General features: G+C 33.8%; 1 protein-coding gene across 1 annotated transcript in view; it reads left to right on the top strand.

Moving 5' to 3' along the window:
* MDGA2 (MAM domain containing glycosylphosphatidylinositol anchor 2) overlaps positions 1-24,004 on the top strand; it is an 806,109-nt gene that overhangs the window by 532,215 nt on the left and 249,890 nt on the right. The window contains exon 6 of the mRNA XM_033109651.1: positions 21,357-21,626. Within this exon, the coding sequence (XP_032965542.1) occupies positions 21,357-21,626 (270 nt within the window). The remainder of the gene's footprint in view (positions 1-21,356; positions 21,627-24,004) is intronic.

Below are 24,004 nucleotides of genomic sequence, written 5' to 3'. Positions count from 1 at the left end.
TTTGTAATGGAAATCAAATAATTGAATAATAAATGTATTTTTGGACAAAATTTCATTTTAACATCTCTATCGTCAAATAAACTTTTTAATTGCAATCATTCTGTTACCTGATTTGTACAATGCCAAATGACACGGCATATGAAGATGGAAACAATGTCTGCTGTGGATAAGGATTTCTAAAAGTTTTACAACAAAACAGTTACAGCATGGTGTACGATATCCTTGGCACTTTCCATACTTGCTGAATTAGACTTTCTTGGGAATGACTTAGCAATGTGTGTGGTTTAAATAAGCATAACTAATGGTTTTGGAGAACAAATGTTGCCTTTGTTATCAGCTGTTTTCTGTAAACCCATGCCATTGTATGAATGGAACTTCTGTTAATAAAAATCAATTTCCTACAACTGCTTAGAAGAGCAACATCTGGGTGTCATTTTAAAAGTCAGTATCATTGATAGGTTTACCAATAACGTGTTTTCTTAACTTTCCTACTATGAATTGGCATTATAGTAGAACTTATAATTTTATATCTGCCATGAAGTGTTCGATCATTTGTTGGCCTCTGTTGATTACTTGACATGCTATGAAAAATCTCCTGTTACAGAAATGTCATTATTTATCGTAACTAATGTAGCTTTCTTAAACCTTATTATGACAATTCATGGAATTTTATAAAACATCAAGTATTATGATTATTTATTTATTGTCATGCATACTCCCTGACTAATTGATATAATGTAGCAGGATCCAAAAGTTGTTTTGGTTGTTTTCCTACTCCCATTCGGAAGAAAACAATATTAGCTCTTGACTGGTAAATTCTTAAATTAGCAATGTTCATAATTTATTGAAATAAACCTGTTAAAACTTGTAAATTTAGAATATTAGTAAATATAGGCATATTTTAAAATTATAATTATGTAAACGTTGAATATAAACTTTTAAATTTCTCAAAGGATGTGTATTTCTAACTGAGGGGACATAGGAATTATGATAAAACAATTTTATTTTAACATATTTTAAGCACTTATATGTCAATATGATTTCAAAGGCAAATAAGAATTAAATTACTTATATTAGGATAAAACACATATTTTATATTTGCTTGAGGGTTATGATGAATTCTACAAAGAAATGGTGCAGGTTGTGCTAATTTTACTTAATTATACAGGTCCTTTGATTCAGTCTGCTCAAACTTAGGATTTATAAAAATTATCAAATTAATGTGTCTTTCTTAAGTGTGCATTACACCTAGGAATCAAGTTTGCGAAAGTATTACTGGCTATAGAAATAGAGGAAACCTATATGCCCTTCTCTTCCCTTTCTCCTTTCTTTTTTTCTCTCTTTCTTCTTTCTCTTCCTTTTTTCCCTCCAATCTGTCACAGTACATTGCCATGGGAAAAAATAGAGGTTAAGGAAACATCTCTGTTCCTTATGCTTGGTAACTATTATCTGTTCTTATTGTTTTATACATAGGGAAGTTGTAACATAAATACCCAGTAATTACTGTGAGCCTTAATTTGGGGGTATGCTGTGATCTATTCATGGTAGTTCTCTTTTTATGTGTAGAAGGGTTTAATTAACTTACTTAAATGTTATGAGAAGTAAAATAATATTTCAGTTATAGGAATTTTATGGGAATAGCTGTGGATAATAGGAATAGCGTGAGCTTAGACACTTCCTCTTGTAAAACAGTATGCCCGTGTCATAGACAGCCAGTTTAAGTGCAGAAGGTCATGGACGGAGAAAGTTTGCTGTCATCTGCACCTGGGAGCTAACCTCATGCCTTTTTCTGCCATGTGGATATTTGAGCTCTTTTTCTTTAGGTGACCTCCACAGCATCTAGGCAAGAAGTAGCACTATTTATTAGAATCTAGATGTGTGTTTTTGTTTTTCTTTCAACAACAATCATAGCTTTTAAAAAAAGACTAAGTTTGTGAGTGATACATAGTGCAAATGCAATGACTTTCGGTATTAGTCTGCTCGGACTGCCATAACTGAATACGACAAACTGCATGGATACTGTAAACAACGGAATTTTGTTTTCTCACACATCTGGACATTATACATCCAAGATTAAGGTACTATCAGGATTGATTCATGATGAGGCCTCTCTTCCCTGGGTTGGAGACAGCTGCCTTCTCCCTGTGGTCTTTCCTCTGCGGTTCATAGGCTGAGAGACAGCTTGAGCTCTGGTGTCTTTTCCACCTTTTGTAAGGACACCAGCACTATCAGATTAAGGTTCCACCCTTATGACCTCATTTAACGTTACTTAACTCCCTAAAGGCCCTGTCTCCCGATACAGTCATATTGGGGGTTAGGACTCCAATCTATGAATTGGGGGGAGGGCCACAGTAACACTTTCAAATGACTGAAAAGGGGCCTTTCCATGTAGGACGCCTTTCAATATTTTAGATATAAGTTTGTAATATATGGTAATTCAAAGCAAGACAGTGAGTCAGCCATTTAAAGAAAAGAGCCTATTCTTCAATAGAATCTCAACTTAAAGAGGGAACTCTATTGAGAATATTTGTGGCCCTATATTCTTAACTTTAGAGAAATAGTAAGGAAGCCACAATAAAAGAGGAAGATGAGATGAAACTTTCCTGAGGGTCAAACATCACTTTTGTAATAGTATCATCATACATTTTAAAAATCATGATTAAAATACTAAAATGCAGAATAAAATGATGTATCAGAGAAACTGCATTTTTTTCTGATTTTATTTTTTATGATGGAGAAGTTAGAATGTGAAACAAAAGAAAACAACAGAAATAATAATTTCAACTTTTTATGCATATACACTAAAGTATTGGGAATATGAATACCGTAATAGATTTTTTTGCCATAGATAATTCAGATTTCCTAAACAACAGTATTTACTACTATAGACACCAATAGAACACAATAAATCTTATTAGAATATTGTTTGTATGCCAGCATTGGAGAATAAGATGTTTCCTACAACTATTGCATGAGTTTTGAAATTCAGATTCAAGGTTCAAATTTTGGTACTCCAAACTTGATGTTACTTAGCTTCCCTGCTTTTTTTTTTTTTTCTTTAATCCTCCCTAAAATGGGGATAACACAAAGATCCACATTATTTGGTTTTGTATGCTAGTAGTTATAATCCTATCGGATCGTTAACCTAGATAATAGAAAGAAGGGATAAAATTGGGATCAGCAATCATAGTGAGATAATGAAAAGAATCTTAGAATTTTTGCTAAGGTATGTTGTATAGCTTCAACCATTGATGACTGATCTTGAAATAAGTTCATAATCATTGTATGAATTACTTTTCTCAGTGGTTAAATTAAATATTAATATTTCCAAGAAAAATCTGTAGAATTGAGTATGTCTTATGGTAAATTTTTATCTAACTTATATTGGCAGAAATGTATAACATAAATAGAGAATATTATTTTGTGAAATTAATAATCGTATGGAAAGAAAATTAAAGAAACTTGCACTTCTATTGCAATAGATTTTTCATCTGAATGCTCTGTCATTTCCTAAGGAAAACAAACTTATATATGCCCTATTCTCATTCATGTAGCTTTAGAAATGGGAAAATATAGGTGGTGAGTATACAGTTAATCTGGGGATGGAAGCAATGGTCATTATGGGACTCCAACTTTGGTATTCCTGAACCTGTTTCCAGAGCAACAAGGTGACCCAGATTTTCCAGAATCCTATTACCATAGTAACAGAAGTTTGCATGTTGCTGGGATCTCCCTACACCTCTGAATTTTCTTGTCCTAACAATGAATTTTTCAGGTTCATTATATCCAAGGTTATTCTTAGACTATGAGTTCTTATATAAAATATCCCTCATAAACTATTAATTCTCCCAGAATACATCATAACCGAGACACAGTAGATAGCTAAACACAGAAGTTAAAAATAAACACATTGTTAATCAAGATGAAAGGCAACACTATCATATATATTGAAAAGGATATAAATTATTGAAATCCTATCACAACTTAACACAAATATTTTGGAGCATATCAAATAGTCTGTGTTTTAGTGAATATCTAGAAGTTATTGTTAATATGCTATTAGACAATCCAATATGATTGTAATTATAATTGAACAATTTGAAAGTTTTTCATAAGAATGCAAAATTCAAACTATGTGTTTTATATTTTTTCCAGTGTGTTGAGTGAGGGTATGCTAAAATGAAGTAATAAGATTTTGTTATACTCCTGAGATTATTTTATTTTTAATTTTGAACTTCTCCTATGTTATGAATTTGTGGACCATGGCACAGTACTTTTCAAGTTTCTATTGTTCGAGTGAAACTGCTGAGAATTGTGTTTTTATAGATAATAATTCAGTTTTTAGAAATGTATTTTAGACTTCTTTCGTGGTTTTTGAACTTGTCACTCATTTGTGGTATAGAATTATCTACATGACATTCATTGACAAATTTTATTTTATAGGTTACTGGATCTCATGATGAAGACACAATAATTACCATAACTGCATGTAACTAATCCCATTAGTTACTCACCCCAAATCCTCAAATAGGTTATATCAAGGAGTCATCTTTAGGGTCACCAATCATCCCAGTTTGTCTTAGACTCAGTGAAAGTCCCACATCCTCGGTAACCCTATAATCCCAGGCAAACCAGTACAGTTGGTCACTCAACGATCTAATCCATCATTCAACCTAACTCCATATAAGACACTAGTCTTAACGTCAGTTGGTAATGTTGATGCATATACAGCTCTCAGCAACTGTACATAAAGAAGCATCAATGAGAGAGACATGGGTGTGGATCTTGGTTCTCCCCACTGTACAGTGGTGTGACCAATTCTTTCAACTCTTTGAAATGGCTTTTCTGCTAAATCATGTTGATAATGTGCTCTGAGGTGGGTTTTAGATTGATAGGAAGAGAGCATTGACTCTAAGGTTTCATTTTATTTAGCCAGATATCAACAACAAAAACTTAAATGAAATAAGGTGACTACTAAGTCAATGTAGCCTATACATACACAGCTACTTTTGAGCTCCAAGGTTCATGCAAGCAAGGTTAACATTGACAGAATTTGTAAAGATTAACACCTCATTTTGCTGTTGTCCTTTTATGCACAGGGATTACATTACTATTCAAGAAAAAAAAAGAAAAGGAGCCAAGAAATAATCTCTGGACCTAATGCACCTATTTGAGGGGAACTTTGCAAATATTGTCTTCTCAATGTTTCTTATATAAAAAGTCACTGAGAGGCAGGCTTTATTCTCACCCAAGAGACTGTACATCCCTGACCCTGTTTGTTCTACCTCAAGCTCTAAGGCATTTAATAATATCAGTTTTCTCAAGGAACCTTACCTTATTATACCTATTGTGAAGATTAACTGAAAGTGCATTAAAAGTGCCTGGCAAATGATAGGCTCTTAGTTTTATGGTACTGGTGGTCGTTAGATTAAAAGCAACGAGGATTTCCAAAACCTCATTTAATCCTTTGATTTTCTTTTTTATTTAGTTGAAAGTATAAATGACACACTCTACTAGTATGTACAACATTAAATCACAGCTAAATTCCAAACTTTTCTTAGTAGTTGAAGAAATAAATGAATATCAATATTGTATTGTTAAATGCAAGTTATCATATGTATTTATATATACATATGTATATCTATATATGTAATATACATATATATTAATATGTATATTATAGTGGGTGTGTATATGACACTAATTCTGATGGATTTGATAAAGCTTTTTTAAATCTTATATTGACTTCCATAATGAAAAATTCTAAACAATTTAAGTTCTTAACCTGTTTTCAAATCATGCTTGCTAATCAATACCAGGTAAATGTAAATTTCAAAAAAATGATCAGGAAAATAGTGTTCTCATCAGAGAACACTTGTCAAATACGTTTTTCAATTTAAAGGGCAGGCACAAAAATACGGTTTTCTTTCGGGTGTTCCATAAAAGTATATTTCTCCCTCTGATATTTGGATACTATGAAGTAAACATTATTGTTAAAATTTCATATGAAAATATTTGTGTTTGCAAGGTATCTTCTGACCTTAGCCACATGACTCATAGGATTGAACAACATGTGGTGTGGCTGAGATTAGTCTTAACAATCACTGTTAGTATCATAGAGTCCTGCGAGTTACAAGTAGTCATAATTTAAAAGATCCACATTGGTTCATGAGGGCTTTTAATTAAGTTTTTAAAAAAGAGACTCTGTGTAGTGGTCCATATAGTAGGAGTAAGGTATCTAGTATATTGTTCCAGGAACCAGCAGGAGAGAGAAAATTGGTGCGCTGGGAAATAATGGACAGGCAGAGTATCAGAAATGCATTACCATCAGTCTTTTGACTGGAAGTCAGATGCAGCATGCCCTTTTGGTTCGGAGCTGTGGCAGTTATTTCCAAAGCATGCAACACTTTCCGCTGTTCCCTCAATTTCCATTTTCTGCAAAGCCTGTTGCAAGAGCCACCGTTTTTTTGTTTGTTTGTTTGTTTTTCTGACAACAACATACTCTTCTTGATCTTGTTGCTGCTGTTCTCTTGCTATGGGAAATAGGTCTGTCCAATTGTCTTATGATATGCTCTAGTTTGTGTTTTGAACAGCATTTCTTTCTGTCAGCTCCTTTTAGTCACTCTGTTTTAGTTGCTACATTGTATTCTTTGAACGTTATTGACCGCATCCTTCAATCGTGTCCTATCCGGTAAATGTGCAGTACCGTCAGCAGTATTGATTTCTGACACACATTGTGTAATATGTATTACATTCATGGAACACGTTACCCTAATTTGACAAGAAGAGCAATTTTCAAGAATCCAGGTATACAATTTTCAGCATAAATAGATGTGAGAGTTGTATGAAGCTACTCTTTAAAGTTTTAACTTTGGTTTGGCAGTTTTAGTCAGATAAATACAATACTACCATGTTTCCCTGAAAATAAGACATAGCTGGACCATCAGCTCTAATGCGTCTTTTGGAGCAAAAATTAATATAAGACCTGGTATTATATTATATATTATATATTATATTATATTATATTACATTACATTAAAGACCCGGTCTTACATTATAGTCAAATAAGACCAGGTCACATATTAGTTTTTGCTCCAAAAGACACATTAGAGCTGATGGTCCATCTAGGTCTTATTTTCGGGGAAACAGGGTACGTAGTAGGCAGGTAGTGTTCTATCCTTTTAGCAAAATCCAGCAACACAGTTTGCTTTACTGAAAAAAGTTTGTGGTTCTAAAATGGTAAAATAGAGCCAATTTTATATAGTTTGTCCTAACACGTCACAGTAGATAAGAGATTCCTTCAAAATGATTGTCATACATTAAGTGCAAATCAGAACATGCGTTTCCAAAGTGAAGAATGAAAACATTAGGCACAACAGAAAAAAAAATGAACAAAACTATTGGGAAAATCAGCAGCACAATATGCGTTCTTATTAAATTTCCCTGGAATTGAATTCACTAAACAATGGCCTAGATAGAACAAAAAGGAGGAAAAGGAAACTAAGCTCCTGTTCTTACACTTTTCTAATTCTCTTGGTCTTGATCAGGAATACTTAATAACTAAGGTCCTGCCTTATTGTGTATTGTCTTTTAATTTTAAATTTAGCTCAGTGTGATGGAAATTGTCATGTTCATGTCTTTTTCATTTTGGAACTATAAGTAAAAAGAAACCTGATGAGATATCATATAGAATTCTAACGCTGTAGACTGTCAGGGAACCTGAAACTTCAGTGACTGTGCCTTGGTGCGTATGAAACATTGGTTTGTGTGTTTTACCAAATGTTAAATATGGATACAGGTGTAGAAACGCATTATTATATGAATATTGCTCCACAGTCAAAGTGTATGTAATATGGATTTAATTCTCAAGTCACTGGAAAGTTAAATAGGCCAATCGATACATAGCACTATTAAGAACTTGAAGAAAAACAAAAATTGATTCAACATTGAAAACAAATGGTTATAAGTATTTGTTTCCTCTGCAAAGATATTGCAGCAGCTCATATTAATCAAGTAAAATGGGGAAATGTGGATTTACCATAATCTGTATTGAAAATACCAGAACTAGAATGTGAAAGCTGTATGTTTCAGTAGCTTTGAGAAATAAAATATTGTCAGGACCTTAATATATGCATTTTTTATGTGTAGAGAAGAATCAAATTCAGAGGTGATTTAGTCAATGTTTTACCTTTCATATTAAAACAGTGTGAAAAAGGTTTTAATGGCTTTTAATCTTTCCTTAAGTAACATTCCCTTTTGTGCCACTTATTTAGTTTCTCTACATATGTTACATTACAGTATTATCTTAAAAAAACAAATACCTCTCTTATCATGTAGCAGCATTGTCCTAGAATGTGGCAATAATATATTTAAATGTTCTCTGATGTCTGAAATCCCAAGATAACTAATGTAGCTAGCTTACATAGTAGTTAGACTTGAATTGACTCTTGTTGGAATTAGGTCTGTAATAACAGTGTTAAGCAGCAGCTAATATTTACAGTATGCCAACATGACACGGTAGTGACACCTACTATGAAATCTGTAGTTTAAAATTGTCATTTTTCTCCAGGGTAAATAATGATTTTCTGGCTTTGTAATTCAGTCCAGCCAATTGGCTCTTAACCGCACACAGAACTTGGAATCAAATCCCTGTGCTGTGGCACATATTTTTTTTTTTTTTAAGAAAATCATGCCATAATTCTTTTTCTACCTCTCTTTTCCTTTTTTAAAAATTTTTATTTGATTTAACTGTAGAGAAGGAATATCAATATAAACATAATAGTAAAACGTACTTAATATATCTGTACGTAAAAGGACAACATCTTTCCAAAACATATGAGCATTTAGCCCTTTATAAAACAAAATCTATCCATTTTTTTCTTTTTTTTTTTATTTATTTCCCAAGGCAGGACTGACTTATTTATTTTATTAAAATTTGTTTGGGTGACAATGGATAGTAAAATTACATAGGTTTCAGGTGTACAATTCTGTAATACATCATCTATACATCACATTGTGTGTTTACCAGAGTCAGTTCTCCTTCCATTACCATATATTTGACCCCTTCTACCCTCATCTACCACCTCCCTCCCACTTTACCTTCTGGTAACCACTAAATTATTGACTGTGTCTGTGAGTTTTTTATTCTTTATTTGTTTGTCTTATGCCTTTGTCGCTTTCAGTTTTATATCCCACATATCAGTGAAATCATATGGTTCTCAACTTTTTCTGTCTGACTTATTTCACTTAGCATAATAATCTCAAGATCCATCCATAAGAAAAGATAAAATAGTGCCATTTGAGACAAAATGGCAGGACTTAATTTATTGAGGCACCCTCACATCCTAGAATTAGACTCTTCATTCTAAATCTTCAAATGCTAACATGTCCATTGGAAGTGAGAGCAGAAATCCCAGCTATGAGGTTGGAAACAGATACTTGGTAAGAACTGAGGTACTTATGGCAGTACCTATCTGGGTTGTGACTCAATTCAGGCAATCAAAGCATGATATTTTTATTCTATTTTATAAAAGTATTACTAGGATTCAAAATAAATAGCCATTATAATGTCCAAGTGTGTTAATATGTATGTATGTATAGTTTGCATGCTTTGATTTCTTTTATTTGACCTTGGGTCCAGGGTTGTATTCAGTAAAATGTGACCACTTTTATCCTTTACATATAGAATTCTATAGCATACTTTCAATGCCTCAGCAAGCAATCTTTCTCTCTCTCTCTCTCTCTCTCTCTCTCTCTCTCTCTCTCTCTCTCTCTCATCTTATTATTAATACCTATATATATATATATATATGGATGTATTACTTCTTTTCTTGCTTTTTCAAAATCGTGCCTGCCTAATCTGACATTTTTGGGATGACAGTTGAAAGAGATGGAAGCTTGGTTAGTTGTTTATCTTTGAGGCCACATTATACTATTTCATGTAATAATATGTGTGTTTAAAATACTCTTTCATCACTGATAGATTGTCAGCTGCCACTGTTGCTCTCCATTTTCCTGTGTCAAGAAGGCTTTCTGTGTTTAAATTCCTCCTCCTTGCTTCCTGAAATCTGAGAATTTAAATAACTGCGCCCATTACACCATGATAGTTACGTACAGTTGGCCCCTATACCTGTGGTTTCTGCATTCACAGATTCTATCAACTAGAGATTGAAAACAGTTTTTTTAAAAATGTTATGTTGCTGCTGACATACGTACTATGTAGTTAGGCCTATGAGGGGTGCATCTATACTAAACATGTATAGACTTTTTTCCTTGTCATTATTCCCTACACGATATAATAAAACAACTATTTACATAACATTGACATTGTGTTAGGTATCATAAGTAATCTAGAAATGACTTAAAGTATTTGGGAGGATGTGCCTTGGTTACGTGCAAATACAGTGCCATTTTATATGAGGGACTTGAGGGTCCTCAGATTTTGGTATCTGTGGGGATCCTGGCACCCATCTCCCAGCATACCCAGGGGCAATTGTATAAGTTAGGAGCCATACACCCTGAGCAATTGCCTAAGAACCTCCTCCAAAGACACTTCAGAATTTAGGCTTCTTAATTATACCTTAGGTGGTTCATAAGTCCTTTTTGCCTTCTGTTCTGAATGGTAGAGATTTCTGGAATTCTGAGTAGCCAACTACATTTATTTTTACACTTCCCAGATTTATATAATACAGTAATAGTTCGTATTAGTGTTAGAGAAGCAACCCTAATTCTTCCTCTGACATAACGATCATCAGGAATTCAATTAGAACTTGAAATGGTCGACTTGAGTTATTTTCACTCTGGAGCTTGCCTCTGGAGTACAATGCTTTATACTCATCTCAAACCATACTGCCTGGATTAGAATCCCAGCTTCACCACTCACTACATGTCACCTTGGGCAAGTTTTCTAAACTGTTTCTCACCTTGGGTAATAAATGAAATAGGTAATAGTACCTATCTCATACGATTGAATGAGTCAATATACGTAGAGCTTTTGAAAGGGTGCCTGGCTATATTAGGGCTATAATTGTCTCCATCTAATTGCAGACGTCTCAAGGGTGGCATTTTTGACTGTTTTGTTCTCTTATCTCCAGTGCCTAGAACACAGCCTGATACATAGTTGTAATGATAAATATATGTTGAATTAATATTTTTTTCTTAAAATAAAACATAGGTATATTCCTCTGTTTGGAATCAATTTATTTTGTTGTTCTCAGCGACCTGAGTAATTAAGTTCCCAATGTGCTTTCTAATCCTTGTTATATCTTGGAACCAACTTAGACATTGGGATAACCTGAAATGGTTAGGTGTTTTCCTAGCGAAGGTAGAAATTTGGTCTAGTAATCCTTTAGAAACTACCTAATAGAATCCCCTTGATGTTTAGAGGAGCAAACAGAGACTCAGTAGAGTTAAATCTATTCTGCATTATTCTTTAAGGTTAGCTATAAAGCACCCCTAGCCAAAATTACTATAAAATGTAATGCGAGATCTGATAATTAAGTTCGCAAATTCACCCTAGAAAAAGTGCTACATAACTCATTGTTGAATATCACTATGGTCACCTTCGAAGTACTCCCCTTGGGAAGCTATGCACCTACGCCATCACCTAGTTCACCCGTCAAAGCAATTTTGGAATTTTTTATCTGGAAAGGCCATCAGAGCTGTCATCATATTACCTTTGATGTCCTGAATGTCATCAAAATGTCTTCCTTTCAATATTTCCTTTCTCTTCAAGTAAAGAAAGAAGTCACTGGGGGCCAGATCAGGTGAGTAGGGAGGGTGTTCCAATACAGTTATTTGTTTACTGGCTAAAAACTCCCTCACAGACAGTGACGTGTGAGCTGGTGCATTGTCATGATGCAAGATCCATGAATTGGTGGCGAAAAGTTCAGATCGTCTAACTTTTTCACGTAGCCCTTTCAGCCCTTCCAAATAGTAAAGCTGGTTAACTGATTGTACAGTTGGTACAAATTCATGATGAATAATCCCTCCGAAGTCAAGAAAATGTTAGCAACATCGTTGCAACAAGTTCACAAACTTAATTGTCCTACCTCGTGGAACCATAAAAAGATTCAAAATATAACTATAATACAGTATCCCCATGCTGTATAATTAAAAAGCAAGCAAGCAAGCAAGCAAACAAACAAACAAAAACAAAAACAAAAACCTAATTCTTTGTCAGATCAGCAGGAGAGTAACCAATAAGAGAGTAAGTTTTTACATGGATCCCTCTGTGTTAACAATACTGGCTGTAGCAATACTAGCTGCTTTCGTTTCAGCATCTGTGATGGCCAGAGCATAATTATTGTTTTATTTGCTTTGCCACTCTGGTCAGTCTTCAAGAAGTATAGTTGCAAGATCAACACCAGATGGTCTAGAGGTGATGTTTTTATCTGTTCTGCTGTTGCACTATATCACTCTTACAGAAGAGCCTTAAATATTGACTGATTTATTTTTTTAAGTCCATATTGAGTCATCACCATACTGGTCCTCTTATACCAAAAGCCACATGCTCTTTATTTTGGTTTCAGGGACATAATTTGGCTTAATGACATGTTTTATTGATGCTAATGTACATGTTATAACTGAGCAAAGAATTAAGTACAAAGAAGTGTAAATCATATGCCACATTTATTTTATATGACTGGTATAATAAATATTGATAGAGAAATTCCTTGTCATCACCTTCGTAGTAATATAAAATGTGGTTAAGTTTAAATGGGTTGAACAATGAAAGAATTGGCAGGAGGTCATCAAAACTAGTATTTTTCAATGAAAGACTCATGAAATCCTGAGTCACACGTCACATTCTTTCACATTGATTCTTTTTTCTTCTTTTTAAAGTTTATGATGAATAGTCAGGGCTTAGGTGGAGTTTCTGTCCTCTAATCTTTAAATTCAACCTTCTTTTATTCAATGAGACTATTAAGCTCCTAATTGTTTGCCAGATTCTTTTCTGGGTGCTGTTGGTACAAATATGAAAAACATCACCCTCTTCACTCTGATGTCCTGTTCCTACATATTTCATAGTGAAAGGATGGGGGGGAAATGTTCTAATGGGGAGGATTATAAGCAGCTATGCTTATACAATGGAGGAAGTGACTCAATTGGCTTGGACAAAACACTAGGAATTTGATGAATTACTGATGCTGACATTTGAGCGTGGTAGCGTGCTTGACTACTATTTTGCCAGGTGGATATGCATTGGTGGGAACCTCTAGGCATCAGGAATATATGTTCATACTCTGATGATCTTGTGAAGAGAACGTCTTTGCAAACTGGTACTATTTCTAAACACCTAATATCTTCTATAAAGAGCAGGACAAGTCCATGGACAACAAATTCCATAGTCAGAAGTACTTCGCTTGTATTTTCTCTCCATGAGTGATGACTCTCTGGGATTTTGCTGCAGCAGCAGATGGATGTTTAGTTTCTTGTAAATGTCAATGAGACCAAATTTTGCCAAGATTTCACCTGTTATCAAGAACAGTGAGGGGTTGTTTGTCAAGAGTGGGGGATATATGTGGCCTTGAGTTCTTCTTCATCACGTTTTCCCAACGTTTATGAAGACCTTTCGGGCCCTTAATTATTAGTGTCCCAACTATTGGCATAGTTTTTTGACGGAAATAAATTTTGAGTTTATTGTCTTTTGCTCAACTTAGAACACAAGTTCCATTTCTAGTTTTTCCATGTATCTTGTTCAATGATTAGATTAAAATGTAAATAACACTTGTTATATTTTTAAAGTCTCATTTCATTGAAATGTCTTTTGGCAATTTTTTTTTACTTATTGTGCTATAATGGCATAAACATCCTGCTCAGAAATCTTAAAGGGCCATGACTTCAGAGAACAGGCAGGTGATGTAAATATGTGAATTTACCTATGACAATGGGAGTCACAGGCACATTGTCTCTGGTTCTCTTTCTGCTAGGATGTAAGCTTGTGAGTGCAGGGATCTTTTGTTTTGTTCACTGATGTATCCCAAATTCTATGAGAGAACCCAATACATAGTAGGTGCTCAATAAATACTTATTGGATGAATGAATGAATGTATTGAAATGTGTTGTACTAAAGAGAACAAGCAATACCTTAAAGATATTGATTCCTAAAAATAACAACAGGAACAACAACAAAATATATTATGCCAACCAAACAAAACCCATTCAGGGAACCACTTGTTTAGAACCTGTAGTATTATGAACTAGGTCACTTTTAGTAGAATTATATGTGATTTTCCATGATGGGACACTCTTACCCTGCCTTCTCAATAATTTCCAAAAATATCTGTCCTGTGAATATTAAAATAATGAAAAATGCATGTTGGCTTCAATATCTGTAGGAAAGTTCTCTGTTGCATTAGAGCCTATTTATGAATACTGTTTCAGATAGTGCCACATCATGGAGGATTGTTTTAAATAGAATTTTCCAATATGATATCATTCCTGGGCTTCATGAGAATCAATCAATCAATATGTCAATAATGATAATATTTGAATAATAACCTCAACTAAATGGGCAGAATATTTTGAGTTTTCAAATCAACTTCTAATATAGTCTCTCATTTTTATTATGTGAAATGTTCACTGCTACCTGTATTTCAATGAAATGTGTGTTGAAAATGGATTTTAATGAAATACATGGAAATATAGTGATTCCTATATGTCAGTGAAATGACAAGTTCTTCGAGAAAAACTTTTTTCATGCCTTGAATCTATAAGCATAGCTCAAGCATGTGTCTCCACATAGAAGCTGGATTTGGTTTGTCTATCATTTGTGTATTTTCTAGTTTAAAAAGATGTAGGGTCATGGAACAGATTATATATATATAATATATATATATATTATATATATATATATATATATATTATATATTATACATATATAATATATATATAATCCCTCTTACTTTCATTCCTACCATGTTCTTATTCATTTCGTTTTGTGCCTATGTCTTGATGGATAAAGTTGCCCCTATTCACCACTTGTTCCTTCCTTGTTCGTTCTCTCTTAATCCTTTTCACATTATCTTCAAGTAGCTGACTATTGATCATTGAATTTACCTGGAAAGGATGTCCTAGCAGACGCTGTGTGTGCCCTGTCTTCTCCTTTTAGCATGTTCCAGAGGTTACTACGGTTTCTTTTGACAGATTCCATATTTAATAGCCTTCTGTCTGAGGACTTTATCTGGACTCCTCAATGCGTTCAGTCAAAGCATAAGTTTGGTAAGTTAGGACCCACAGAATAACCTTGGACTAATGAGGGAGGAGAGTTGGCAGATAAACACCCTGCCCAGCCCCCTTGCTCTTCAGAAGGAAAGTTCTGAAGGATGTTCTCTGTAACCATCTCTTAGAGGGTTCCCAGCAGCAGGGAGCTGGGTTTCCCACAGTGGCAACCCATTCATTAGTGCTTCTTTCCTGGCTTTTCTTCTTTTCCTGTCTCCCCTCTCTGTTCCTTCAATACACTTCCCGGGGTCTCTACTCAAATTCACTACTTGTATCAGGACCTGCTTTTGAGGGGAATGAAAACTAAGACAGATACCATTGTAGCCCAGGATTTCTTATCAGAGTACATTCTGTTTGTTTGTTTGTTTGTTTATGTTTATCATTCCTCATGATTTTCCCTATGACTCACCTTCTTTCTAATACTCAGAATAGTTGCATTCAAAGAAACATCTTTGACTACCTCTAACTCAGTGCAACTGACAGCTTTATATAGGAGTTAACTGCTTCATATCAATTTAATCAGAAACGGGGGGTAGAAAACTAGATTCTTTTTAAACAGTAAAAGTCCCAGATTCATGGAGGGCCAAGTCTTTCAGAATAGGAAGATGATTAGCACTGCATTGTTTTCAATTTTTTAAAACCATGTTTCTCTTCAACAAACTCATGTTAGGTAGCAGTGAAAACAAAACACCCAAGAAGCCATTGACCTCAGCTAAAAGTCTTCTTACAGAGTATATTCTGAATTAACCCCAGTAAATCTTTGTCTCACACATCCAGAGGACCTTATGAGCAACTGACTCACTAAAATTTGTAGTGGCCATGAATCGCAGTGTACAAACCCAAGATTTGAAGAAATGTATCTGTTCCTATTTGTAATTAAACTTCATTTTTATTTCAACCATCAATTCTGCCATAATTTTGGAAAATCGGCCTCAGTCAAGGTAGACTTGCCATATCTGCCAGATTGTGTTTAAATTCTACGAGGTGCTATGTTGTACCAAAGTGTGGAGTGTAAGGTCTGAGTCTTTGGATAGTGATGTATCAGCTGAGACCTCCCTCATTCCTACTGTCTTGGCACATTCGGTCTAGCAGGTCTCTCTTCCACCTCCATTCCACCATTGTAGGGCTGGAAGCTGTTCGGCTAAAGTCCAGAGCTTCTCCAGGAGACTCACTATGTTCTTTATGTCTAGCTGGTCACACTCAGTGACCTTAAACCAGTAACATGCACACAGATCCTCTCTGCTCCTCAATATACAAACATTTGGGATTTGGTGTAGAAATCAAGAGGCCAGTTCTCTCTCTGTTTTGGTCCCACTGTAGTATCTGTTGCTCAGTCCCAGAAAACTATTTTTTTCTTTTTTCCCCCAGGAGGGAAGGAGATGAAAGGAACATGGGAAAAGTTTTCTTTCTCAGAGTTGTTTCTTAAAGTACATTTTCCATATGGTGATTTCTGGGTTTAGGATTTTGGAAAATAGAAACAACAGATTGTCCTGTCCTCTCTTTCTTTTCCCTTTCTCTCTCTCTCTCTCTCTCTCTCTCTCTCTCTCTCTCTCTTTCTCTTTCTCTCTCTCTCTCTCTCTCCCTACTTCATCACATCTCTTCCAGAACCAATACCAATAGCCTATCATCTATCGATCTATCTATCTATCTATCTATCTATCTATCTATCTATCTATCTATCTACCTACCTACCTATCATCTATCCATCTATCTGTATTCCCATCAACAAGCACATGGAGCAGGATGAAATGTTGGCATACTCCTCTTGAAGAGAATCAAGTTGTCAAGTCTCCATGACAACTGCTATGGTGACCCATGCCTTCCATCATTAAGTGCTGGCAAGATTATCATTCAGAAAGTGTGACTGACACCTCAGTAATTTATAAGCGCTGTGTACATAAAGAATGTTTATAGCTGGTGATGTATATATCTATGTGTGTGCTATGTTAAAAAGGCAGACTTAGTTGGAATTATTTTTATGTGATTTGAGCCATGTTTGGGCGATAAATATAAAATATGTTCAAAATAATTTGATTTTTCACTTAAGTTGAAAGATTTCCTATGTTTATGTATTTCACCTTTCTTCTACTTTTTACTTTGGTTTGATGAACATCCCAAATAAAAATTAGTGTCCATTCAGTGTTTCTCTTCTTCCCTTTCAACCTTCATGTTTAATTTCTTTCTTACCTAAAAATGAGCTTAAAATAGTGATCTGTCTCTCTTGTATTTCTGTGACGAATCAACAGATGTCTAGATCCTGCAACATGTTTTAAAACAACATAATTTTCTCATGGCAATAAGGGAAGTCTTGACCTTTATTAGGTCTTACCTATTTATACTTATATAGCAATGTGATAATTCGACCAACACATGCAATAGATATTTACTAAACCTCAGCTACATATACAATTTAGTGCAATGAGATTTATCTTTCTTAATTTCGTATATACCTATATAGAAAGAGGAAGCTGAGGAAGAAGCTTATAATGCATAAACTCAGGGTGGTTGAACAACTTAAGGACACTGAAAAGATAGCATTCACTTGCAAAGTTATGATGAAATAGATAATCCTTTTTGCCTAATCAGCTTTTAAAGGCCCTATGTTGGATCTTGGAAAACAATAGTTTTAACTTACAAATAAAAATATACAAAACAAAATTAATAGATGTTTATCTTTCTTTTAAAAATGTAAGTCTATTTAATTATGTTTTATATGATATTTAGGATATGCAAAAGTCAAAATGGTCAAAATGGTCTCTGCCATATGCATCACAGTAAAATAGAATAATTGCATTTTATAGTAACTAACATTTTTTTATACCAGTCACTCATTTATTTATTTGCCCATTTATTTATTTGCCCATTTATTGATTTGCCTTACTAATAATATTTGTTAAGCACCCACTATGTGCCAAGAACTGGACCAAGCTATGTAGGTGGTAATAAAAATAATGACAAAATAAAACAGTTTTTAGTTGTACTAGATACTACTGTAAGTATTTTACACATGTTAAATCATCTCAATGCTGTAAGATAGTTAACGATTATTTTCCTCCATTTCAATAATGGAAAACCGAGGTACTCAGGAGCAAAAGAACTTTCCCAAATTCAAGCAGTTATGAAATAACAGCACAGTCAAGTTGGAACCCAAGTGTCTCTCACCACTCAACCAACACGCCATACTTGAGAGAGTAAAATGATGGCCCTCACTTCTGTCTGGAGAGCAAGAGTGGTAGCCTGGCTGATGTTATACAATGTGATATAAAAGGTTCCTATAGGAAGCCCATGGGGATGGAGTAACTAGCTCAAGATGTTTTCAGTTACTTCATTGTATACCCCAGATTATTAAAGAATCCTTCCAATAAGAAATATCTTCTTAACAATATTTTAAATAATAGAAATATATATTTTTTCTATATTAAATAATAGAAATATATATATATATATATATATATATATATATATATATATATATATATTTCCTACTTTAATATTTTTCTCTAGGGCATGATTTATACTTAAGTTTGATGAACCCTAATGTTTTTAAAGTTCTTAAGCAAAGTCTCATAGTTTAAAAAAGCTGATGTTTATAGAATCAGAAGTTAAACATTAGAACAACACTGGCAATTTTACCTTTTATCTTTTCAAGACATAAAGGTAGAAAAGTTTGATACTAAAATGTATATGAATATTCTTAAAGTCTTGAAGTCATTAACCATTTCTTTTGTGGTCTGCTTGGGCTATTTTTAATATCAGGAAAAATCAGAGAAAATGAAAGCCATCTTCAATAAATCTAAGTTGGACAATAATTTTCAATTCAGATTTGGAGAAGAGAGGAGTTTTTCATAAGATTGTGAATATAGTTCTGCAATGCATTATAGGTAAAATAATGATCTTGTTATATATGTATTGCTTTTTGAGCTTTGAAATTCTCTTGAGCTTTTTTCTTTAAATATTATTTATCTAATAGAAAAACAACTCATTCATAGAAGTCAATTTCAGTCACAAATTTTTCTTAATGTTACCATTGTGTGTTTCCATAGTCCAAACATGTTATGAGTGTCCTTTAGGCCTTGGCACTTTTACTAAATATGATGTAAAACAAATGCACTTTGTTAATGTAATATAAATGATGGAATCTCTAAAATTATATTTTAACTAAGTACATTTGTAAGATTATAGTATTTACTCCAAATTGCGTTATAGGGATTTATTTCACTTTTTCATAATAATATGTCAATAGCTTAGTATATCTATTTTCAAAATATTTAATTAGTAATTTCTTCCATCAGTTTAACAACATTAAATAACTCTTTGAGATGTCTTTTCTAGCAAATTGCAGTGCCTTTTTCCCTATGATTTTTACTATGTGACTTTCACAACAGGTTTTCAATCTTAAATCTTTATAATTTAAAGTCAACTCCTCAGAAGGGCTGTTAAGACACTTTGAAAACTTCCATATTACTTAAAATGATGTTAGAAGGCCCAACATGCAAAAATGATGTTTTAAAAGGTCACTCAGCAGTTCCGTGCCAGCCCCGTAGAACTATAATAATAATATGAAATTGTTTTCTAACTCTCTTCTGGCTTTTTTTCTTTTTCTTTTTTTCAAACAAAGCAGAAAAGATTGAACTATAAAAGGAGTTTACATTTTTATTCTGAGAAAAACACTATGCAACTCTAAGCTGAAGTTAATATAAAAAAAAAATCACACAATACAATTGAACACCTTAAATGTTTCTAATATGGATTGATTTCATACAATACAGTTTTATCTTTGACAGAAAATATTTCTGAATAGGTGAACTCAAACACTAGCATCATATATCCCCCTTGTTCTTCTTTAGGGATGTGTTACGTAGGCCAGCACTGCCGTGGAAACATAAAAAAAAGTGCCGTATGAAAACCTGGGTTTTGTGTTGTTTCTTTATTGAGTATTTGAAGAAATGTCTATAACACAGCATATCTTATTGTATGGATATTTATCTTTATATTTTTAAATCTGAAAGATTGCAAATGCCTTGTTTTTACTAGGGAGATTTTTATAACCCAAACATGAGAATGGTGGCAGGCATAGCTTGGTGACTATGATTGAGGTCTCATTTGTTTTGTTTGTTTCTAAGTTTTAAAGCTGTGGCTATGAGAACTCATTACACACACCTTTGTGAATGGAGGCATTAAAGATGAAGTACGGCGATTACGTTAGAATTAGATAATTTTGTTATTCCTTTTAAGATAAAAAAAATCGGGTCCTCTGCCCATATCATTTGCAACAACATGGATGGACCTTGAGATTATCATGCTAAGCGAAATAAATCAGACAGAAAAAGTCGAGAACCACATGATTTAACTGATATGTGGCATATAGAACTGAAAACAACAAAAGAACAAGATAAACGAAGGAAGAAACAAAAACTCATAGACACAGACAATAGTTTAGTGGTTACCAGAGGGTAAGTGGGGAAGAGGGTGGTAGATAATGGTAAAAGGGATCAAATATATGGTTATGGAAGGAGAACTGACTCTGGGTGGTGAACACCCAATGTGAGATATAGATGATGTACAGAATTGTACACCTGAAACCTATGTAACTTTACTAACAATTGTCACCCCAATAAACATTAATAATAATAAAAAACAAACAAACAAAAAAAAAAAACATCAGGCCCACTGTTTGGTGAAAGACTGGGATGATCACTGCCTTTATCTCTTAGTTGTGTTCAGTTACAAAATTTCACCTCAGAATGATTCAAAAATTAAATAATTGATGATCTTCACCGTGAAAATACAAGGATATATACATGTAGAATGACAAAAAAAAGTCATCAGCATTAAAATGAGAAGGATTTTGTTTTAAAAATTTATCCCTCTTGTCATTCTAATTTGGATGAATAATCCAGGAATACATAAAATCAAATTCCCCTCTCCCTGTATAAGATTCTTAATATAGTTCTAAAGGTTTATACCGCATAATTAAATTGATAACCGTCATATCTGGTTTTAATTTGATAATTAAATATTTGTGGAAAACAGAACAATATTTCATTTTAATTGTTTGAATAAAGCACACTGTTGAATTCCAATTGTTGTAGTAGATCTGAATAGATGCATGCTTTTTTGTTTATGTCTTTTAGCATCTCCGTCAATTAAACTCTTGGTGGATGACCCTATAGTTGTAAATCCTGGAGAGGCCATAACATTAGTGTGTGTTACAACTGGAGGAGAGCCTGCACCCTCTCTCACCTGGGTCAGGTCCTTTGGGACTCTGCCTGAAAAGACTGTTTTGAATGGAGGAACTTTGACCATACCTGCCATCACCTCAGAAGATGCTGGTACTTATAGCTGCATTGCTAATAATAATGTGGGAAACCCTGCAAAAAAGTCCACCAACATCATTGTGAGAGGTAAGTTTGCCTAGAGAATGTTACAATATAGATTTCTGGGTAAGCCCGGCTGTTACACAGCAAATAATGTTTGATATAAAAAATATTTCCTCAAATATTTCATATATATAGAACATAGACATAGAATTATTTATAAATAATGAACAATGTCTAGTAATAAATGGAACCTAAAATTCCTAAATCTTATGTTTACATCAAATAGTTTTCAAAACATATTCTTAGTAATACCACTGAACAGTTATTATAATATTTTCTTAATTAAAAAAAAGATTAAAATGCAATTGTGGCATAGAGCATTAAACATCATTATACAAATTGTGTATTAGTTTAGGAATTTAACATTTATAGATTTAATAAACGTTTATTGAATCCATGTTACAAACAGAGCTTTAAATTGTGAGATTATAGAGATCTATAAAACATTAACCTGTACTCAAAGATTCTACTGTCAGGTAGTAAAAATAAAATACATCAATTAATAGTCATATGATACAGTGTTTGGCAATCATAAGCAAAAACTGTAGGAATATTAAAAACATAGTATCTCTGGCACACATTATTAGGGAACATCTAATGACATTTGCACTAGGTCTTATACACACTGAGATTAGGGAAACACGTGGGAAAGTTGGAGATAGTAAAGGGCAAAATGTATTTAAGGCATTGATGTAAAAGTTGGGTCACTAAGTCAATAACAGCAGTGGTGATTCAGTGTGCTATCTCTCTATTTTGGAGGATTTACAGTTACTGTGCAAGGAGAGCGTACTCGTATGTTTCTTCATGTCTCACTTCACTTGGTGAGATCCTAGGTTAGGGATAGAGAATGAACACTGATGCCTCTAAAGTTAAAATAGACATCCATATGCCCAAGAGGACTCTTCTGGAAGACAAATGAAAATAAGGAAGGAAGATAAGAATACAGAAGGATCGTATATGGAAATAAATAGCAAGACAAGGTTTACAAAGGGAAGTATCAACCTTTCTATTTAAAATATCAGTATTGACAGAATGGGCCTCTTTCTAAGCCTTGTCTTGGTGAGTAATTAGATTTTGTAGTCCTCCACCCCAAATTTTAAAAGAAAGTAAAAACTGTACAACTCACCAATATTTAGTATTTCTGCTTTTTCTTTGTTTGCTTTTAAAAACTTATTTTCCCAAGGAGCCATGAAATAATGCTACTAAATCTTGCTATGATAATGGTGAGATTAGGTAAAGCATTGCCAAACTGTCCTTAAGAATCATGAAAGCAGAGTAGAATCTTTTATTCCATTATTTTATCAAGGTCAAGAACTCACTAGTGAAAGATGATGTCTTAAATCTAGTTGTTTGACCATAGGATCGCCCACAACTCTAAGGAATCCATGTACAAATGGCAAAATGTCCAGCATGAAATGTCTGTGTTGTACCCTTTGTAAAGGACACTAACTCATGCGCAGCAAATATATGCTCAGAAAATTAGTTGCTCTTTCCCGTCCCATCTAACAGTTTTTATCTGTGTTCTTTAAAGGACAGTTTCCAACTTTGACATAAATTACCTAAAATAAATAAAGCCCTTAAAATGTATTTCTCCAATTTTTAATTCCGTATGCCTTTAATTCATCTGAAGTACACATTTGCATAATCATATTACATTACTAATGGCATTTACATAATTCATAAAATCACCTATGGGTATAATCTTACTGAACGTAGAAATAGCCTTAGTTAAAGGGTCTTAGATTAAACTGAAGGGAGAAAAACCGCTATAATAATGTGAGGCATCTAATTTCTGCCACAAAGGCCAAGAAATTCAGTTAAAGAAAAATGGTTTTCTTTTTATTATACAAATAAATTATTTTCCAGACTTCTGATTTTGTAGACCTCTGCAGTGTCTTAGATTAACTGTGTCATGGATACAGTAGAAATAGAACTCTAGGTTTATTTTCTCCCCATTCTTTTCTATAACTAAATCAAGATCCATAAACCAGGTTATCTGAGGAAGCACAAGGCTCTTCTGTGCATAAAATTTCCATTATCATCTGAGAATATCTGTGGACAAAATAAGAGTGTAAGATGCATATAAATATAAAACTCTAGAGACATTTCTGAACTTGCATTTGATTTTTTTAAAATAAAAAACACTTCAAAGTAAATGATGTAGATAACACTCCATGAAGACATTAACTGTATTTTAGTGTCATGCAGTCTCATTAACTTTTATTAAATGTCTTAAACTTCCCCTGTTTCAGGAAGAAAAGCCGGGAAGACCCCATGACCCTCTGCTCAGTTTTAGAAATAAGGGCTCCGACCCTACGTTTAAATCACAAGCACACATCTAGTCAGTGTTTCAGATGCATCATTTACCCTCTTGCCCAGTGTGGGTTCAGTCTGGGCTGGAG

This window comes from Rhinolophus ferrumequinum, chromosome 6 (genome assembly GCF_004115265.2).
Source record: "Rhinolophus ferrumequinum isolate MPI-CBG mRhiFer1 chromosome 6, mRhiFer1_v1.p, whole genome shotgun sequence".
NCBI classification, from domain to species: Eukaryota; Metazoa; Chordata; class Mammalia; order Chiroptera; family Rhinolophidae; genus Rhinolophus; species Rhinolophus ferrumequinum.
This window is presented reverse-complemented; position numbering and strand designations above follow the sequence as displayed.